We start from the raw sequence: 20,084 nt of genomic DNA on the forward strand, positions 1-20,084 counted from the left end.
CAACCCCCCTTTCTCAGTTGATTTTTCCCCCAACTCTTAAACTGGCATCTGCTGCAGATTACCAACAGCCATGATGTCACGCTGAAGCGACCCCTCCCTTGTATTTATTGAGGTGAAGGATCACAGGTGTGGCGCGGACAGGGCTGTGGAAATTAACATGCAACATGTACCGCGCTAATCAAGTGTTCAGGGAGTCAGTTTAAATACAGAGTTGTAGATTCTTCAGATGTTCTGAATCACAAGAACGGTAAAGCTTTATCGATTAGTTGTCAACTTTTAAATTAACCGCCAACTATTTTGACAATTGATTAGTCAGTTTGAGTAATTTTGTCAAGCCAAAAAGTAAAAATTCTGATTCCAGCTCTTTAACTGTGAGAATTTTCTAGTCTCGTCTCTCCTCTGTGACAGTGGACTGATTATTTTTGAGTTGTGGACAAAACAAGACATTTGGGGGACGTCATCTTGGGTTTTTGGGAAACACTGATTTTCGTATTTTATTTTATAGATCAAACAACTAATAAAGAAAATAACCAGATTTATCGACTATGAAAGTTATCGTTAGTTGCAGCCCTAAATAATGCCACAGAAAAACAACAACTTGCATGTAAAATCAGAATTGACATGTAATGAGTAAGTCAGTTTCCATTACTCGTTGACTTTTGATGTTGTACATTTGTAAGGCATCAAAATATTAGTTTTGGATGTGTAATAGAGTGTTTCATGGGCATTTTAGTGAGTGAATAAACAATCTGCAGGGTCAATTGTGCTGCAAAAGGATATTTAAGACTGGATAATTTCACTTTCACCCACTAAATATATCAGCCTTTTGTCAACATTCATATTCATTTGATATGTATGTAGGGCTGGGCAATATATCGATATTATATCGATGTTGTGATATGAGACTAGATATCATCGTAGATTTTGGATATCATAATATGACATAATGTAGTCTTTTCCTGGTTTTAAAGGCTGCTTGACAGTAAAGTGATGTACTTCTCTGAACTTACCAGACTGTTCTAGCTGTTGTATTACTTGTCTTTATCCACTTAGTCATTATATCCACATTAAATGATTATTTATCTAAAATCTAAGTGTGAAGATATTTTGTTAAAGCACCAATCGTCAACCCCTAGAATATCACTGAGTTATTTGGTCAAGAATATCGTGAAAACTGATTTTCTCCCTATTGCCCAGCCTTATATGTATGAATGATTGTATGGTTCTTACCTGGCGGGCGACAATTTGCTGCAGTGCGTTCTGACATTTGGTGTAGGTGTGGTCTCTCATGATGATCATGATGACCGGCATGAGTTTATCCACCAGGGCCAGGGGGCCGTGTTTCAGCTCTCCAGCCAGGATGCCTTCTGAATGCATGTATGTTATCTCCTTAATTTTCTACACAGGATAAAAAAAAAAAAACACAGGTTAGGAAAGTCTTAGTCTTGTGTTGGCGGACCTTCCTCGCAGTGCTGCGAGGGAGGGTCTGGCTAGTCCACAAAGCATTGCGGGATGGGAGAAAAACGTGCAATGGTTTAAAGTTTAGATCAGGCCCAAATCCATCAAACCCGAGCATGTTGTGTCCAAGCTCGGCCTGACACATCCAACTGTAATTATGAGCCCAATTTAAACCAGACAACTGTTTTTATCTTAATAAATAACGCAACAAGGACAAAACATGTAAACCGCGTTGTTTGTTTATTTCGAATGGATCGCAAATGAATGAAATGAAAAAAAATGAACAACTCGACCCTAGCTCCCTCTCTCAGCCGAAGAGTGTGGCTAACCAATCAAGGCAGCAACATAATTAAAGCCCTGGAACCAGATTGGAGACTTTCTTGTCTCTATCCACTAATTAATACTGTCCTTCGACACGGTCTGCATGCCGACACACTGGCCGCACTATAGCTATGGGAGAAGCTGGAGAGGCAGAGCTTTCTCCCCAATTATGCTAATAATGTCAGGATTAAAAAAACAAAAGACAAATGCTTGATCAAAGCCCCGGCCCAAGGGTAGTGGCGGAAAATATCAGCCAGACCTGGCCCGTGGGTTTTAGTCATGCAACAGAAAACTCTGATTGGACAAACAGTCTAGCTAGCGGTCCGGTTTACCCTGCAGAGATCTGAGAACCAGGTAACCATCGTTCTCAGAAATCCTTTAATTCTGATTTTAACGCTATAAAGACCGTGCTTGCGTCACTCCCTTACCCCTCCTACCAGTTCCTGTGGCCACTTGGCCAGTGCAAATGCAAAACTGGTTTTGGGGAAGAGTAGTTAGAACTGCTTAGAAGTGGACTACATTCCTGTAACTACTTGGTCGGAAAGCAGCTATTGTGTTGTCTCTGACATACCCCTGTCTGCTGTTTATGTGTTAATGTGTACATTTTCAATGTTGTTGGTTTGTAGACTGCTCAAAACCAAATTGCCCTTTGAGATAAACCTCCTTGCAAGCTGGTAATACTTTTCTAAAGCTCTCCAGAGAGACATGGCAATAAATAGACAAAGTATTTTCAATTCTTTTTCTAATACTGTACATAGGAAGGGAAATAAAGAAAGAAATTCAGACATAGTTGGCAATAAAAGAAGGCTGTACTTGCTCACCAGTGCTCCTTCCAGGCAGGTAGCATAATGGTAGCCTCTGCCCATGATCAGGACACTTTTCTGCTGGTACAGCTCTTCTGCCAACTTCTGGATCTCATCATCCAAACTGAGGACCTCCTTGATCAGATCTAACACAGACATAACAGGAAAACAGATGTGATTGATGATTTTCTTGAAAAGAAAATAAGAAGCGGAAAAAAATAAAAATAAATTGTTGGGCAGGCAGCGGCAGAGTGGCCAGGCATTCCTCAGTTTACGATTAGGGACACGCCGCCATATGCTTCAGATCTAGAGGAGCATGTGAGACCCTACAGGTCTCATCACTTGGCTTCCTCTTCTAAGAAGATTGTTCGAACCAACAACCAAAATTAAAACAGGCTTTGGATGTACTTGATCTTTGCTCTGAGAGCTTGTTTTCCCATCTCTATAAATTTTAAATCACACAATCACAATTTCCCTGGCTGAACCGTGATACTCGTGGCTTGATTTACCTGGAAGCACTCTTAGGCCCTGGATTATCTCTCGGCGTCGGGGCTGCATGGAAATCCTGTCATCGCACATCAAGAGTGCAAACATGATCAGGGCCACAAACTGGCTGGTGTAGGCCTGCAGAGCACAAAGTCAGGAAAAACAAAGCGTAATGTTAGCAAATCATTATAGTGCAACTGCTGAAACACATGTTCATAGTTCATAGTTTTTCCTCATCTACAGATTCATTGAGAAAACCGATGCCCCGTGCATGAATGTAGATAAATACTACTGGAAAACATTGGTTGTTGTGATACAGAAAAAGTACTATACCTATTAGTAATCAGTTCACATCTCAATATTAGGGCTGCAACTAATGATTATTTTGTTTGTCAATTAATCAATTAGTTGTTTCGTTTATGAAACGTCAGAAAATTGTGAAAAAGCGCAACCCAAAGCCCAAGATGACGTCCTCATATGTCTTCTTTTGTCCACAAATTAAAGATATTTAGTTTACAGTCACGGAGGAGTAAAGAAAGTACATAAATATTTACACCTAAGAAGCTGGAATCAGAGAATCCTTCCTCTTTTTCATAAAAAAATAACACAGATTATCAAAATAGTTGACGATTAATTTAATAGTCAAACTAAATAAATTAATCTTTGCAACTGTACTCAGTATTGAACACAAAGAGCAGGACCATATCCTGATTTGAGCCTCTCTTTTCAGTACAGTTACTTGAGTCCGTGCGTCTTCTCTCCCTGTTTTGATGGTGGGCTCTGTCTCCAGATAATAATCAGCACCAGATGACAAATGGAAGGAGAGGTGGATTTTAGGACACGCAAAGCAGCACTAAACTGCATGAAGTTGAGCTCATTCAAGCTAGTCCTGCTCATCCTGGAAAACTTGGTGAACACACATCACACCAGAGAGTCCACCCTCTGATCATTCTGGAAATGACGGCGATCAAACAACCTCAGCACAACGGAGACTCCATGCGTGTAGTCATTTCTGCCCACTCTCTCGGTTCCTTCATCTCCGAGCACGTCTGGAAGCCTTCCATGCCCATTTGGGAGACTTAAACTGTGCTGGAGGGAAGCCAAGTCATTTCACGGGACCCTCCAGACTCAGTTGCTAGTGTGTAGGGTCAAGAAAATAGCCGTAAAACCTTTACACAGTTTTATTTCCCCACTGACAGCATGCTAGCCACAGTTCCTCAGAACTCTGAGTCTGTGCTGGCGGGTCAGATGTGGCAACCTATTAAACAATAGTACTATTAACATAGTAAACAAACTGTAGAGTTTTTCTGTGTTCTTATCACTAACGTAGTGTTTTCTATGCATAACATGCCAACTGTTACCCTGCAAAGACCTAACCCTTACATACAGCTGAAACACTGCCAGATTCCTCTCAGAGAGACACAGTTATGGACGAGTAAATTCCTAATGGATACAGCAACATAATTCATAAATTCATCTTCCACCATTTAGTCAGTTGACCTGCCAGAAGGATTCGCCTTTAGATAGCATCAAAGTATTTTGTCTCCACCTAATCAATAAATATTGGATATGATCATAGAAATTGAAAGAAAAGAAAAGAAAAAAAAAACAGTTCACAAATCCACAAATCAAATTGGCATGAGACAGACAAAATAGAGGCCAAGTAGATGAATTTGGGGCCACTAAGCAGTTGGGTATGATTCGTATTCTCCTGTAATTTCACAAGTTTGGTTGCAGCAGTTGGTTGAGATGGGTGTGGGTGTGTGGCCCAGGCAGCTAAGTGGTAAATGATGGCGTCTCTGAGGCTCTGGAGCAGCACAAGAGTCCCTGAGCCAAGCCCAAGGGCTGGACCAGAGAGGGACCAGCTCCGCTCGCTCGCCTCACTAGCTGGGGCCGGGGCTCCACTACTTCTCTGCTCTGTGCAAGCTGGCAAATCCTTTTGGTTTTGAGAAGGGGGTGGGTGGAGAGGCAGAAAACCAAATGTCCTAGCTTTACGTAAGAATAGAGATGAGAATCTCAGGCTTCCTCAACTCCCCGAGGGTTCAGAGCGGAGGAAAATGTCAGCTTCCAAGAGGCGGGACCAGACTAATAACAGAGTTTCATCTGGGTTTTATTCAGTGTCAGTGGGCGGTAAGTTCATTTATGAGATGATGCAACAAACTGGTATACAGTTTCCTTAAACTGTATAAAAAGGTCTGTTCACCCCAAATATAAGTTTCTTTTAACCCGGGTGCAATGTGTCCGTGGTACACCACTAAACTCAGAAGAACTGGTAATGTGCATATAAAATCTGTGCTAGCGGTTTGCATCCACTTGAATTGTCACCAACTGGTTCTGTCTGAATGTACAGTGTCCGCAGTATGACAATTGGCAGGTGTACAGTATGTCAATTCAATACTGTATGAGCTTTTTTGCATGAAAACTGATTAACAAACTTGTTGCCAATTCATTTTAAGTTTGCACGCACGCACGCACTTTCAGCCAAGGGAGTAATTCATTAGGATTTTCTGGCAGGAAAATAAGTTTCTTTGCATTTTGTGCGTCCGAACCCTTTGTCTGAAAAAAAAGGTTGTAGATGTAATTACTGTAGACATTTCACATATATTGCAGCTTGTTGGAATACATAAAACCAGGCTCACCTTGGTGCTGGCTACTCCGATCTCAGGCCCGGCATTGATGTGGACTCCGCAGTCGGTCTCCCTGGAGATGGAGCTGCCCACCGTGTTGGTGACGCCCACAGTCAGAGCTCCTCTCTCCTTGCAGTAGTGCAGGGCCATGAGGCTGTCAGCCGTCTCCCCTGGAGATTCGGCAAGGACAGGAAACAGTTAGAAGACAATAAAATAATGCTGATTTATTGGTTTGTTGGGAAATGGCTTTTTGCACCATACAGGACAGCTTCAGGGAAAAAGAACACAAAAATATAGAAACACCCATTCAGAAGACTAGAGCAGAGCAGAGCAGATACAGGCAGAGGTGGAGGAGTGTTGATGTTTTTTAAAGGCAAACTAAAAAAAAAACTTTTTAGTAAGGCCTTTTAATAAACAATGTATTTATTCCTTTTCTTAATCTACTTACTTTAGTCTCGTTGCACAAGTACCGTGTACTTGTGTATAATGACAATAAAGGCATTCTATTCTATTATGGTTTATTATTTTATATATTCATTATTATTATTATTATTAAGTTTAATAACATATTTATCAGTTGTATGCATTATGCATTATTTGTCTTATTTGTGTACAATATGTGTATTTTGTTTAACAATCTACAGGTTATGCACTTTTAGCCACTGTTTAAAGCCTTTATTTATATATTTAAGTAACTTTTGGTTTCATGCCTTTGGTTTGTCCTTGCTTATGATCGAGTTTCCTCAGCAGTTTTTAATTCATACATTTTGTCGATTTAGGGGTGGGTTGGTAAATGGGGCAGGGGGAGGGATATTGTGTTATGTGTGTATATCTGTGTGTGTGTGTGTGTGTGGCATGGGGGGGGAGGTATTATATGAAGCAATTTGTGCTGCATTTATATGAAATGTGCTATATTAATACTGTGTGATTGATGATTTGGGTAAACTCAACTCTACTGCACAAGTTTGACTTGACAATTTGCTGAGACTCAAGATGAGCAGAGGAAAAAATAAACCAAGAAGAACCAGAGTGGCTCCCAGGGATGGACAGAGGAACAATGGGGGAATGTACATTAGATCAGGACCAGATGGCAGCGCCTCCGCACCTGACTGGCTGATGAAGAAGCAGACGTCGTCTCGGAAGACGGGAGTGTTCCTGTCCAGGAAGTCGCTGGCCAGCTCCACCATGACAGGCAGCTCGGTTAGCTCTTCGAGGACCTGGCGGGTCTGGGGAAAGCAGCAGAGCACTGCTCAGCATCCTTCGCTAAAGTGCCAGCGCACAAACATCAACCCTGTGTCCACAATACAGACACATCTCCTGCTAGCAGAGATGTAACAATGCATAGTGAATCGATTAAAAATCCATATAAATACGATTCTAACCAGTGGAGATAAAAGAAAAGGAATGAAACGGCTTAGGACGTAATCTACTTTTGATTTCATTTGGCTTCAGACGTGACAACGTCTTCTTAATTATTTGAAGAGATTTACAGTTTCTACGAATAAAGGAAGATTTTTTAGTCATTGTCTGCAGCTCAGTCCGTTGAATAAATTGTGAGATATTCATATTGTGAACCTAAAATCGTGCATAATATTGAATGTTGAGTGTATCGTTGCATCCATACCTGCAAGTCTGATGGATTCAATGTGAATGGCAATACATACATTTACACCAAAGAAGAAAAAGTGGCTACTCACCGCTACCCCGGCATGGTAGCTGGTGCCACAGGCAATAAGGATCAGCCGCCGACACCTCTGGATCTCTTTGATGTGGTCCTTCAGTCCACCCAGTATCACTGAACAGCAAACAGCTAATCCATCATTCTGCTCCCTGACTTTCCATCTTATTATTAAAAAAACGTGAATTCATGCAGGGATATGCAGGCAACTGAAATAATCTATGTGTTCATATGGGACAGAGTCAAATACTGCATCTATGCACCACTGAGAAAACTAAACTGTGTCAGGGCTGTGCAATTCATCTAATTTCATTTACCTCGATCACAAAAACCATGTAATAGAGGAAAAAAAGATTATTTTTGCACATTACATTTTGCAAGAAAAGCTCTTCAAAAAAAGTTCAAACAGGAAAAGCATTAAGGAAAATCTTATAGTTCAAGATGTATTCACTGCTGATTTGTTTGAACGGTTTCACTGATTTTTTTTTAGTTTAAAAAAATGCAACATCTTTCTAAAAGTCAATGAGTAATCGTGTTAAATAATGGTGATTTCAAACTGGAAAATAATTGTGATGATAATTCCCCCCCCCCCCCAATAATTGAGGAAACCTAACTTTGTGAATGCCTATGGAAGTGCCATACTATATTGCACAGCAGTGCTCTTATGAAAAAATATGAGACAGTTCAACAATGCAGCAATTAATATGTTGAATATAATTGAGAGCTGAAAGGTTATGTTATTTTTATTCCTCCATAATCAAGCAGCCCCAACCTGTGTTGTCGTGGAAGTTGATTCTTCCCCTCATGGTATTGACCACAGACTCGGGCTGCTCAAAGATCTCCTTCTGCATGAAGGAGCTGAAGTTGCCTGTGGTGGGAGGATCAGAAATCAGGGGAACATTTCCAACACTAGTAAAAAATAAAAGAGGTCAATGTCTCTTAAGAACAGTGATGGACTTTTTATAAAGTGTGAGCCCACATCTGAGACGGGTCTTGTAGACACACATTAAGTACCTGAAAAATGTAAATCAAAAGCACCGAGAGAAGCAGGAAAATCTTTACAATGTTTTACTGGCAGTCCTGGGCACGCAGGGAGTTACTGTCTTATGTTGCTTTATTAACGTATTCAGAGCCAATGGGTAAGTCATCCCCTTAAAGTCAAGAAAAACAAACATGAGGCATCAGGGAGATAGTGTTTTTCCATCAATAATAAGACGTGACAGCGAAATATGCGAGCTTTTTGAAGCCTGCTGCTGACAACAATTTGGGTCATGCAAATTAGGTTATTCAGCAAAAAGGCTCCAGGAACTGAAACGGAGGAGAGAGGCTGAGTAATGACAGGACCACAAAGGAATGTCGAGAGCAGCCAACATCAGTTTACCTCTGCCCTCTGCTGGATTACTGAGGAAGAGTTGGTGGAGAAGAAGGAAAAGTAAAAACATATCACTTTTTTCATCGTGTTGACGACCATTAGGTCAAAGAGTTTCAGCTTTAAGTGTGCTCCCAGCCATGTTGGATGTACAGTAACAAGACATGTCATCCTTTTTATACAAAGCTCCCCAATTTAAGGATATAGGAGCAGGATATTGCAAACTCCTTTTTTGATTTGATAAAACACATTTTGAGAGTTTCAGTTCTAAGAGTGTTTTGACTAGGTTTGTGGAAGACTTAGAGCACATATTTGGCGGGGGTTTACGGAGTCTAAAACGTTGGAAAAGCTAGAGCAGATAATACATAACACTCAAAAAGGGTTTAAGGCGAAACTTGCTAAAGAAGACCTCTTTATCCCCCCCTCCCCTTGTCAAAGTAATTTTTTTCCCCCTTTTATTGATGGACAGTGTTACATTGTGTGAGAGATTATTTGCTCCAAGTAAGATTGTTAATGTGAAATTGAACACTACAGTAGTCTATATACCAATGTTGATTTCAATAAAAAAAACAAAAAAAACATTTGCACAAATCGAGCCAATACACTTTTCCCTGTTGATAAGAACATTAAAATACAAAAAAAAAAAAAAGTGACAACAAAAAATCAAGGGGTATAAATAAATATTTTAATCGTTTGACAGCACTACTTTCTATACAAGAGTTATATGAGACGATTGAAACCCCTCTCTTGTGTCTGGAGGGTAGATATCAAACCAAATTAACTTTAACTCACAATAACAGAATCCACTTTCCAACACATCTGTAGAGTGTGTTACCAACTCCTACATTAGGCCAACGAGGTGGGGTTCTGCGTGCCGATAATCAACGTCCACAATGTGTCTGCATTTCAGTGCTGAGACAAATTTATTCTCCTTAACAGCCTGCTCACCGTCGCACAAGCATTAGTCCTTTTAATTTAATTTCGGGTTTAGTTCCATTCATTTTCCTCGTCAAACAAGTCAAACTATGCGAAACTAACAGTGAAAGCTGTATGCTTTCCCTGTTTCTCCACACACGTGTGTATCTGTGGCTGATTACTTTTATGCCTTTCCAGGCAATGCTCCACCCAGTGCTCAAACATAAAATTGCAGATTTATTAACATAACCAACATGGTATATAAACAAAACAAAAACAAAGTGGTGTAATGGCCCCAACAACATCTAAAGCTCTCTAATGACCGGTTATATTTTGTTAATCTGTACACAAAAAACTACATTTTTAAAAATCACAATTTCTTGGCTGAAAATAATTGCGGGACAACCAGCGGAGTATCTGGGAAGTTACTGGTCCAAAGCAAGAAAAAGTCCCATATGAAATTTGAGACGTGAGAATCGCCTCCTTTATCTCTTGACAAGAAAGCAATTACGCATGTTTCCCAAAATGTCGAACAGTCCGTTTAAATTTGGGGAACTCTGCATAAAAAGTGCTACAATCCCTACACCATTCATCTGATGAAACTGGAAATAATGAAATCTAAAATGTACACTTGACCCTTATTAAGAAAAGTTAAAATGTAAAATCCTGTGTGCTAGAGTACAAAGCTAAAAACAAAATGCTTCACTGTGGTAGTACATACTGACTGCGCTATACACGTTTATCAACTAGAGCTGCACAGATAAATTAATGAATCAATTAGTTGTCTATTCAATTGATTCTCCGTTTGCTTCTTAAATGTGAATATTTTCTAGTTTATTCACTATGACAGAAAACAGGGTCTTCAACTAAAGCTTGATTTATGGTTCTGTGGAATTTACACAGAAGTGTAAATCACCCTTAAGGCTAAGAGGGGGAAGGTGATAAAGTCCTGCGACTCCGTCCGGCTTCCCTGGGGGTTTCAACTTCTCCAGCAGGGTTGTAACAAGCTGCATGATAACAAGGATGGCCTAAGGGCTGCACGTTAACAGCCAGCTCAGCTAAATAAGCAGCCAGCGTCCAATATTGGCTTTCACCATAATAACAGGGATCAGGACAAAATTACAAAGCAGTTCACCAGTGATTTATTTGCAAATATGGGCAGGGGACATGTATGGCGGGAAGAAAAGAGAACAGATCAAAGGCAGACCTTCCACTCACCCTTCATGATCTGCTGCAGCTCCATCTGCAGGGTCTGGATGGCGCGGGCAGGATAGTCTCCGGCCCGGCGCTTTATCCTGTGGATGGACAGCCGGCCCTCCATCACGGCAGCCACATCGTCGTCCTCCAGGAAGATCACCTGGTTCGTGTGCTCAATCACTGCGCTGTTGCGACGAAAGACACGGACAAAAAAACAATCAAACATAGAGCTGCACAATATATCGCTTTAATTTTTATTCATTTTTGAAATTGTCATCGCAATATAAACTAAGACCACCAAAGACACTCAGAGATTTGTTCTGTTAGTTGAAAGAAAAGAAAAATTAGCAGAAAAGCTAAACTTTTAGTGGTCCCTTTTATATTCAATTTGATGTTCAATAAAAGAATGTGGGATTTTTTTTCCTTTCATTTGTTTGAAGTTCAACAAGCAATTTGTTTGTATTTTGCCAGAATACTGAAGATGCAGAACAAGCTACATTTTAACATCTATTTATTTATCATGCAGCCCTAATTAAACATTTGAGTCACCCTCCACAGATAAAGCAGAGACGTATGGATATGCGGAGGACGCTTAATGGAGCATCTTTGGATGAGAAGACACAGGTATCTGCTTACCTTGCATCAGAGGCAAAGTAGTACTCCACGGCTTTCTGATCCACGGGGAACAAGCAGGTGTCCTGGTCCATCCTGGGTAGGGCACTGCAGCCCTTCTTGTCTTTAGCAGCTGAAGGGGGGGGGGGAGAAAGAAAGAAAGAACTGGGCCTCAGTGACTCTTGTGCAATCACACATGGACAAATTAGACAAGAAAAAAAGACATTTAAACTTACTGGAGCGGTACAGCACAGGAATATGATCGGAGGACAGTTTGTGATCACTCCTCACTCCCATCAGTAGGGGACTTCCCCTCCTGCACAGCAACATTTTAATGAACCAACTATACTTTAATCTTTAAAAAGGTGCTCTAAGCGATGTCACGCGTGTTTTAGGCTACAACATGTGTTGTCACATACAGCAAACATCTCCTCACTATCTGCCTGTCCCTAGGGGGTTATTGCACGAAAGCACAGAAGGAGGCGATGGGATGAGGGAGGGGCGAGCTAGTCTTGTTTTGTTTGAAAATACTTTAACATGAAGTCAACAAGAAGTAAAGTCACCCAACATTGCTTAGAGCACCTTGAATTACTTAAGTATTCGAAATAGAAACAGGGGGTGAAAAAAAAAAAGGGATGCTTTTTTTTTTTTAAACTTCTTCCTTCTCCTTTTTTTGACTATGAAAATCCATATTTGAATCAGTTACAAAAACATACTTTATTCTTATTTGTCACAAATCTTTTTTCTGCATTTTAACCATCGACTGTTAACATTAACGGACAGAGCATTGGTTTGTGGAGATCTGCTGTGAGTCGTTGAGTTTGGCGTTACGGGCGCAGCCATCCTGGTTGCGGATGAGACGAGAGGGAGGAGCATAAACGCTTTGTGAAAATGTTGACTGATGTAATAAATCAAATGAGAAGTGGGTCACACTCTCATGGACTTCTACAGAAACCGGCCTCCTTTTGCAAGTGCACGTCGCCCCCTGCTGGAACTTAAATAGAATGCAGGTTTAAGGCACTTCCACATTTGCAACACTTCACCGAACCAGATGCTTGGTCCATTAATATTAACAGTCTATGATTTGTTGGGGGATTGAACCACCAACCTCGTGATCGGGGAGCGACCGGTCTTCTTGAGCCACAAGTAACCCTAAATGAAATTTTCTTGTTTTTTTTGCCTGGACATGTTCTTATTTATATTAACATGTAAAAAATAAAACGAAATAATCAACTTTATTATCTGCAATCTTATCTGCAATAACTAACAGCAGCTTGACAGCATCGGCGGGAGCGTACCTTGTGCCAACTGCCTCTCCGGGGTAGTGGACGCTCTTGAACACCAGGGCAAAAGCTCCCTCCTGGCAGGTGGAAGAACAAACACGTCAGACAGGTTTTTCTACCTGCGGATCACTTGAGGAGCAGCGGCGTGCGTAAGCTTGCCCTTACCAGCTGCTGGGTGACCCGTTCTACCAGCGTAGCGAAACTGATGTCGTCACTCTCCCGGTTGTCAAACATGTACTTCACCAGCTTTGCGATGGTCTCCGTGTCAGTCTCTGACTCAAACTCGTAGCCTTTGCTCTCCTGTGGAGATGGGGGAGGAGAATGAGATTTAGATGGAAAAAAAATTCTAGAATAGAGCTGCAATGATTAATCGATTAGCTGTCATATTAAATTAATCTGCAACTATTTTTTATAAATCGATAAATATCGGTTTGAGTTATTTATTTTTTTTAACTAAAAAAGTAAAACTTCGGCATCCGCCTTCTTAAATGTGATGATGGGGGAGAGATAGAGGGGAAAAAAAAGATGATATTTTTGTGAAACATTTGAAAAACCTGCATAAACTGAACAAAGAACAATATTAACTATGCAAATTATTAACAACATACCAAAGTAAAATAAATAAGTAGCCAAAGCTAGAACTTATAACAAAATACTGTTGATAAACAAACAGAACTAAACTCCATTGTGGAGATTCGAGCATGTTGAAAAGTTCTCTTACATTTCCAAAGTAAATGAAATGGCTACTGTTCCACAGTACTGTGCAGGGACCGACATTAACACTCGTCAAATGTAGGGGCCGACACACACAAATGCATAAACGCTGGCGCACACACCAGCCATAAGCCACTACCTTCCATTTACTGATTTTTTTTATATCTCAGGCTAATTAAGTAGCTAATAAGGTGTGATTTTTGGCAGCTAGCCTACCAAACAAAAGCACAGGAAACCGTATCATTTCACCCGTCCGGGAGGCTCTGACACACTTTCCTCCGTGCCTGCGGACAGCTGTAGGCTGGTACCGGTGTTTATGTTTTGTGCATTGTCGGACACACGCAGGTAATTTCCTGAAAGCGCTTATCCACACTGTCCCGCGGCGTATATGTCCAAGCCCGTCTCCAGTGCCTCCACCTGCAGGTTCTCAGCTGTGTGTCTGTTTGGTATACTCTCGGACATCTGATTTAACTCGCCGGTCCTCATCAATATAGTTTCATGTGTCACGTAGCTCTCCACACGCAGAAAAAAGGAGCTTAAAACGCAACTTGCGATGTGATCTTGTGATCTGGACAGGAAAGAGAACTCTGGGAGTTGGAAGGGGTGTGACGCTAATCCGGCCTCTCACAGCGCAACACAGGTACGTGGAGCCGAGTGTTGCGCTTTTGGTGTCATATGAAAATATTCACTAGTTGCAGCTTTAGTCTAGAATGGTTTATGAAAAATATTTACTCACCAAGAATTTCCTCAGGTCTTTGTAGTTGGTGATAATTCCATTGTGGATGACGATGAACTCTGTAGACCAGAAAGATTATCAGAAACTTTACGATATCAAGATACCTGCGAGCAGGTCGGGAAAAGTGACTGAGCTGTTGTGAAACACAAGGTCAAACGTTAAGATGTGTGGAGTCAGTTAGCTTTCCCTCCGTGAAACACAACTGACCGTTGGTCTTGTCAGATCGCTGTGGATGGCTGTTAACGGGGCTTGGGACACCGTGGGTGGCCCAGCGGGTGTGGGCAATGCCGACGTGAACATCAAACTCCACATCCAGGTCAATATCCTGCTGCTCTAAAACGGTGAAACAAACAAAGACAATATTTAACTCAGGGTTCCCCCCCCAGTGCATTGCAAGCCAAGTTGCCCCCCCACTGGGCCTAAGCCACTGGGAATTATTGTTGTATATTTTATGTAATTAATGTATTTTTAAAACTTTTATTTAATTTTTTTTAAACTACAGTTACAGTGGGGGCAGCTCGATTGGAAAGTTAGACGTTTCAAATTTCCAGTAAGCTTTAAGCGCTGTTTAATGAAAAGTTCAATGGAATCTGTCTTATTCCGTGATGCCGTCAAGGGTGTAACTTTGGGTACAACATGGGGGGAGGTCCCAGGATATGGCTGCATGTAAACGAAAAATGTAATTAAAAAAAGACAGACAAATGTCAGAAAAATGAACAAAAACTTTGGAAAAGGCCCACAATGGATTATTGTGGATTCTTTATATCCAGAGTGAATTGAAGTTGACAGGTGTATCAATTTATCATTTATTACGCCATAAATTACGCCTTTAAATTCCATCCATGATTGTCACCAAAACTTCTGGGCTCTACATCAATGCTGCATCAGACCGTGACTGCCCCCCAGCTGGGTTGCAGTGTTTCTGGGAGCAACACTGCAACTGCACCAGAGTATAAGGAATGATAATCAATAAGGCTTCATTTGATAATGGTTAATTCATGGAACTTGGCATACTGTTGATCTCCTCATCCAGAACCTTCACTTTTCCACGTTGCTTGATCAGGTGGATGGACTTGGCATTCGACTCCCAGTCCTTGCCATTGCCACCATCGATTCCCACACCTAACAAAAAGAACAAAAACAAATAGCATTGAGTTACAGAGCTCACAAGTCCTTAAGTATAGAAAAGAAAAACATACTACGGTGCTATTACTACTTTGCAAGTAGTGTCCTGTTTTTGTGATCTAATGTCAGAACAGAATTCCAACAACATGCTGCTACACTCAGCTAATACATAGAGGAAAGATTCTAAAGCTACATTGATTAATGTAAATGTAAATACTATTAGCAACTTGGTGCATTTACATCAATGTCATTTAGCTGATGCTTTTATCCAAAGCAACTTCCAATGAAGGTACAAACTCCAGACAAGAATTTAGTGCAAGTACATTAGCTTTAAATACACCAAATTACAAAGGGCCAAATGAAAGTGCTCCTATTAAGTTTTTTTTTTTTAAGTTAACCAAGGTGGAGTTGGAAGAGATGTGTTTTCAGCCTGCGGTGGAAGATGTGTAGGTTTTCAGCCATCCTGATGTCTATGGGGAGCCATTTAGCCATTTCCACCATTTAGGAGACAGTAACAGAATATTAACAGAATAACTGTCAGACAGTTAAGGGGACAGTGAAGGAAAAAGGCCAGATAAAAACAAAAGTGTGTGTTGTTGATATGAGCCTTTTCCATCTCTCTCACCAGCAGAGTCGTAGCCTCTGTACTCCAGACGGTGCAGACCTTTAAGCAAGATCTCGAGGATCTCACGGCGAGTCCTTGGCACTTGGTAGTTAAGATAGGCAAAGATTCCTGGGGAGTGGAAAGAACAAAATGTTAAGATTCAGTGCTGTGCTTCTACATAAAGAATTACAGCCTCTAGAATAGTTTTTGTATCCTGTTGCTACCAGACTCTGGTACATTTCATTTATTTAGACAGTCTGGCCACTCTTCATTGACAAATGTTAACTTCCTTGAAGGCGGGTGCTCTGTTGAAGTTTAACATTTTTGGATCTGCCCAGAGCCACTCTGGATCGGCCATAACCAAACTAACATTTGGTTGTGACGTTGGCTTAGCATTGCTAATGTTCACCTTAGCTAACTCCTTCACCACAAACTGAGCGAGCTGGGAAAAATAAAACTTTTCCCAAGCCCCGTGGGAAGGAGGGCCCCAACATCCTGGCCACCAACAAAACTCAGCATTGATTATTCTTGTTCGAGCTTTAACTTCTGGATAAAGGCTTCTTTCCCCACGCACGACCTTAGCCACTCCCTCCATTTACTGATTGGACCACCAAAGATTTGTCCCGAGAAAACTCAAGAATATACCGCAAACCCAGACGGTGTACTTAAGGAAAATGAGATTTCAGCAGAAGCATGAAGGAGGGCGGCGCCAGGCTATCGTTTTTGTTCATTACTTCTTTCTTTAAAAGCAAGGCCGCCCAATTTGAGGCATGCGCTCCCTTTGTTTTGGCTTGCCATGGCATTTGACAGGCTCATGCTTATTCTCCTCTTGTTTAGAAACACTGTAAAATCCTAGACTAAATGACTACCAAACATACCTTTTGAGCAGCTAAAGAGTAATATATCTGAGTTTTACAGCAATGTTAAGCACAGTGCTGTTCAACTCGTCGTCATCATTACCCGCTTACCTGTGTGCTGGTAAACATCCTTATTAAATTACATACGTAAGTTTTATCTGTGAACAATTACGGAATTTTCCGAGATCAACATTTATTTTTAGCCCACGGCCTTCCATCTAGATACATTTTGGCCCTTTATCTAACAGAATTTGGGCACCTCTGCTTTAACGTATGCTTAGGAGTGCAGCTGAAAGCACAGCTCGTTTGAAATGCTTGTCAATCTATGTGAATCTATTTTCAGTCAGTGGGAAAAGAATTACTTTAATATATCAGCCTTTTATTATGTATAAGGCTAAACGTAAAATCAGTATTGTGCATAATGCACAAGAAACCAGTCAGAGGAGTACGGAAAAAAACTGATTTCTGTCTGGACAGTACGACCTGCTAAGAGACAAAGGAGCCCATCTACCGCCTTGGTGTTTCACAAAATGGTATCTCCTGCCTAGGGAGGGTAAGTGTTACAGCAACACAAACAATCTTATCAAGATGTTTTGGTCCAAGATCTTCACGTATGACTATGACCACACATTAAAATCATCTTGGCAAAAATCTGCATACCATTTTAAGAGGTGCTCTAAGCGATGTCACGTGTGTTTTAGGCTGGAACATGTGTTGTCCCATAGAGCAAACATCTCCTCACTACCTGCGAGCTGCCTGTCCCCAGAACACACTGTAAAGCACGTGGTATCTGTAGACAGCCCAGGGTCTACAAACAGCAACAAAAACAAAACGTGCCCACCTGCACCACAAAGCATACACAAACAGAGTTCCAGAGTTCCAGCCAATAACCAACAAGGAGGATTTGGGGGTGGGGGGGGGTTAGTGCGCAGAAGCACAGTAGGGAGGAGGAGGGGACAGGAGGATGGAGGGGTGAGCTAGTCTTGTTTTGTTTGAAAATACTTCAAACGTCTCCAAGAAGTAACGTCGCCCAACATCACTTAGTAAGTCCTTGTAAGTCTGACTGAAATGAGTTGGTGTACAATTACAAAACCGACTCGAAGACTATTGTGGTTAGAGCTGAAAAGATGAATGTATTAAGATAATTAATTGGTTTGAGTCATTTTTATGAAAAGAAAAAAAGAAAAAAACAAATTCTCTGATCCCAGCTTCTTAAATGTGAATAGTTTCTTCTTTCCTCTGTGACAGTTAACTGAATATGTTTTGAGTTGTGGACAAAACATGACATTTGAGAATGTCATCATGGGCTTTGGAAAACACTGATCCAACATTTTATAGACCAAACAACTAATCAATTAATTGAGAAAATAATCAACAGATATACTCAAGAGAAACTATTCGTTGGTTGCAGCCCTAGTTATGGTACAATAACAAGCCCACATGAATCAAGACCTAAGGATAACTTATTTCAGCAATAAGCAGCAGTCTATTCGGCAGATATTTGCCATCCACACAGCCAGTGTAATACTTATCGAGCGAATAACTCCCCCTGACAGGAGTGTCACCTTAATTAGCCAAAGGTGGGGCATGAAATACAGCCTTGTTACACAGCCAAGCGCAGATGAATGCAAATATAGAGCCAGCGGGCTGGCTGGTTCAACAGAGCATTCATTTAGAGCAGCGGGTGATGGAGAGTAGGAGGGAGGGAGAGAAGGAGGGAGGGCAAGGAAATCCCCATGGTGCAGGGCATGCTGGAATTTATTTTTGTGACAACTAGTCTATCTGGTCTGATAGCCCTGGTTAAATCTGTGATTGAAGTGACAGTGATGAGAGACAGAGAGGAATCTGTTATCAGGTGTTAAAGAAGACTGTGGGACACAGGGGTGTAGTCTAGCTAATTTATTGTAATAGTGGCCGGGTATACTACAATAGTCTCTCTGCATGTTCAAAAGTTCAAGAATGTTTGTTCAGTTTGCAGTAACATTACTCGACCCATTACTTGCGAAAAATAAATAGCTAAATTCTCTTCTGTTACAAAACTGTAGCATTGCACATTTCTAAGTGGGGTTTGGACATTCTGGAGCTTTCTTAGTGGCGTATACCTGCGTATCACGTATCATATAGACTGGGACAGGAGCAGATACTAGCAAAGCACCAAAAACTACATTCCCCAAACTGACTCATGAGGAAGTTAACATTTCTCGGTACTTTCTCATGAGTTAAAGTTAAAACACGAGTGTGGCATCCAACCAGTCGACATTTCTTTCAACCTTTCATTTTTTTAGCACAAATAGTATGTGGAAGACTCCAATTAAAACATAACAATGGCAATGTTAACTCTTAGCTAGTCCGAATAGTTACGCTTAATTAACAAATATCAATGTGAAAGACGTTTAGTGAAAAAATTACGCGATGGACGTGACGTTAACGTCGTCACAAACCACGTTAAGTAAACCTGCGTTAGTAGAATGAAACATGTCATTATTAGTCCAAGGTATGGGCTTGCTGTCAGACACTGACAACTTAAAACACACAGATAGCACGTAGAGCTAAATGAAACCATATATTTTGCTAGCTAACAGCATCAGCAGCACTAGCTAGCTCATGTTCCATAACGCAGGTTAGCCACCCATAGCTATTTTCAACTGCGTTTAGCTCAGTTAGTCCAACCTAACGTGGCTTTTCTGTTCTGGTAAATAAGATATAAGACACATTTCACACTTAATAACATACATGTAGGATTAATTTAGTACTCACCACACATGTCTGCAGTTTGGATGCCAGTTACAGCTACTCTGGTAGCTGGGAACGCCTGTCAGTTAAAGCTTCGCCCCTTCTGTCGCCACACTGACTCAGAGCCAACCGCCTTCTTTCATGGCGCCTTCTGATTGGTCGAGCGGTCTGTCAATCAGGTTGCACCTACCGACGCCGGTAAACGCAGGCACTCCTGACGTGGCATCAGGATCCATATCCGTGATACATACACCTACCCGCGTTACCCAGCATGTAAGGGACCATTATTGTAGCAAAACTATTTGTAAAGGTGTGGGCAGAGTTTTGAACCTGTATCTCAATCGATGTGTGTGTAAATGTGTTAAATAATCCTTAAATGTGTACTGACATTTGTGAATGTGTATTCAGAATCGGTGTGCGTGGAATCAGTTTGTAAATGTGTTATGTAATACCCAAATCTGTATTCAGAATTACAATTGTACTGTTATTTGTATCTGTGTAGACAAAACTGTGAATGCATATAGATATTATTGGCTGAAATGTTTTTAGCAAAATGTAAAAAAAAA

At 41.0% G+C, this 20,084-nt stretch overlaps 1 protein-coding gene across 1 annotated transcript in view; it reads right to left on the bottom strand.

The window, feature by feature from the left end:
• The window catches only part of gfpt1 (glutamine--fructose-6-phosphate transaminase 1), a 23,020-nt gene extending 3,340 nt beyond the window's left edge, over positions 1-19,680 (bottom strand). Inside the window, exons 1-17 of the mRNA XM_032517014.1 lie at positions 19,543-19,680; positions 15,950-16,057; positions 15,214-15,321; positions 14,407-14,532; positions 14,200-14,258; positions 12,915-13,049; positions 12,765-12,826; positions 11,703-11,782; positions 11,491-11,599; positions 10,876-11,039; positions 8,146-8,241; positions 7,393-7,490; positions 6,801-6,921; positions 5,708-5,865; positions 3,092-3,206; positions 2,601-2,728; positions 1,231-1,398 (exon numbers count right to left, since the gene is read on the bottom strand). Of these exons, the coding sequence (XP_032372905.1) occupies positions 1,231-1,398; positions 2,601-2,728; positions 3,092-3,206; positions 5,708-5,865; positions 6,801-6,921; positions 7,393-7,490; positions 8,146-8,241; positions 10,876-11,039; positions 11,491-11,599; positions 11,703-11,782; positions 12,765-12,826; positions 12,915-13,049; positions 14,200-14,258; positions 14,407-14,532; positions 15,214-15,321; positions 15,950-16,057; positions 19,543-19,549 (1,842 nt within the window). The 5' untranslated portion in view covers positions 19,550-19,680. The remainder of the gene's footprint in view (positions 1-1,230; positions 1,399-2,600; positions 2,729-3,091; positions 3,207-5,707; positions 5,866-6,800; positions 6,922-7,392; positions 7,491-8,145; positions 8,242-10,875; positions 11,040-11,490; positions 11,600-11,702; positions 11,783-12,764; positions 12,827-12,914; positions 13,050-14,199; positions 14,259-14,406; positions 14,533-15,213; positions 15,322-15,949; positions 16,058-19,542) is intronic.
• Positions 19,681-20,084: the final 404 nt, after the last annotated feature.

The sequence above is a fragment of the Etheostoma spectabile genome, chromosome 5 (assembly GCF_008692095.1).
Source record: "Etheostoma spectabile isolate EspeVRDwgs_2016 chromosome 5, UIUC_Espe_1.0, whole genome shotgun sequence".
Taxonomy (NCBI): domain Eukaryota; kingdom Metazoa; phylum Chordata; class Actinopteri; order Perciformes; family Percidae; genus Etheostoma; species Etheostoma spectabile.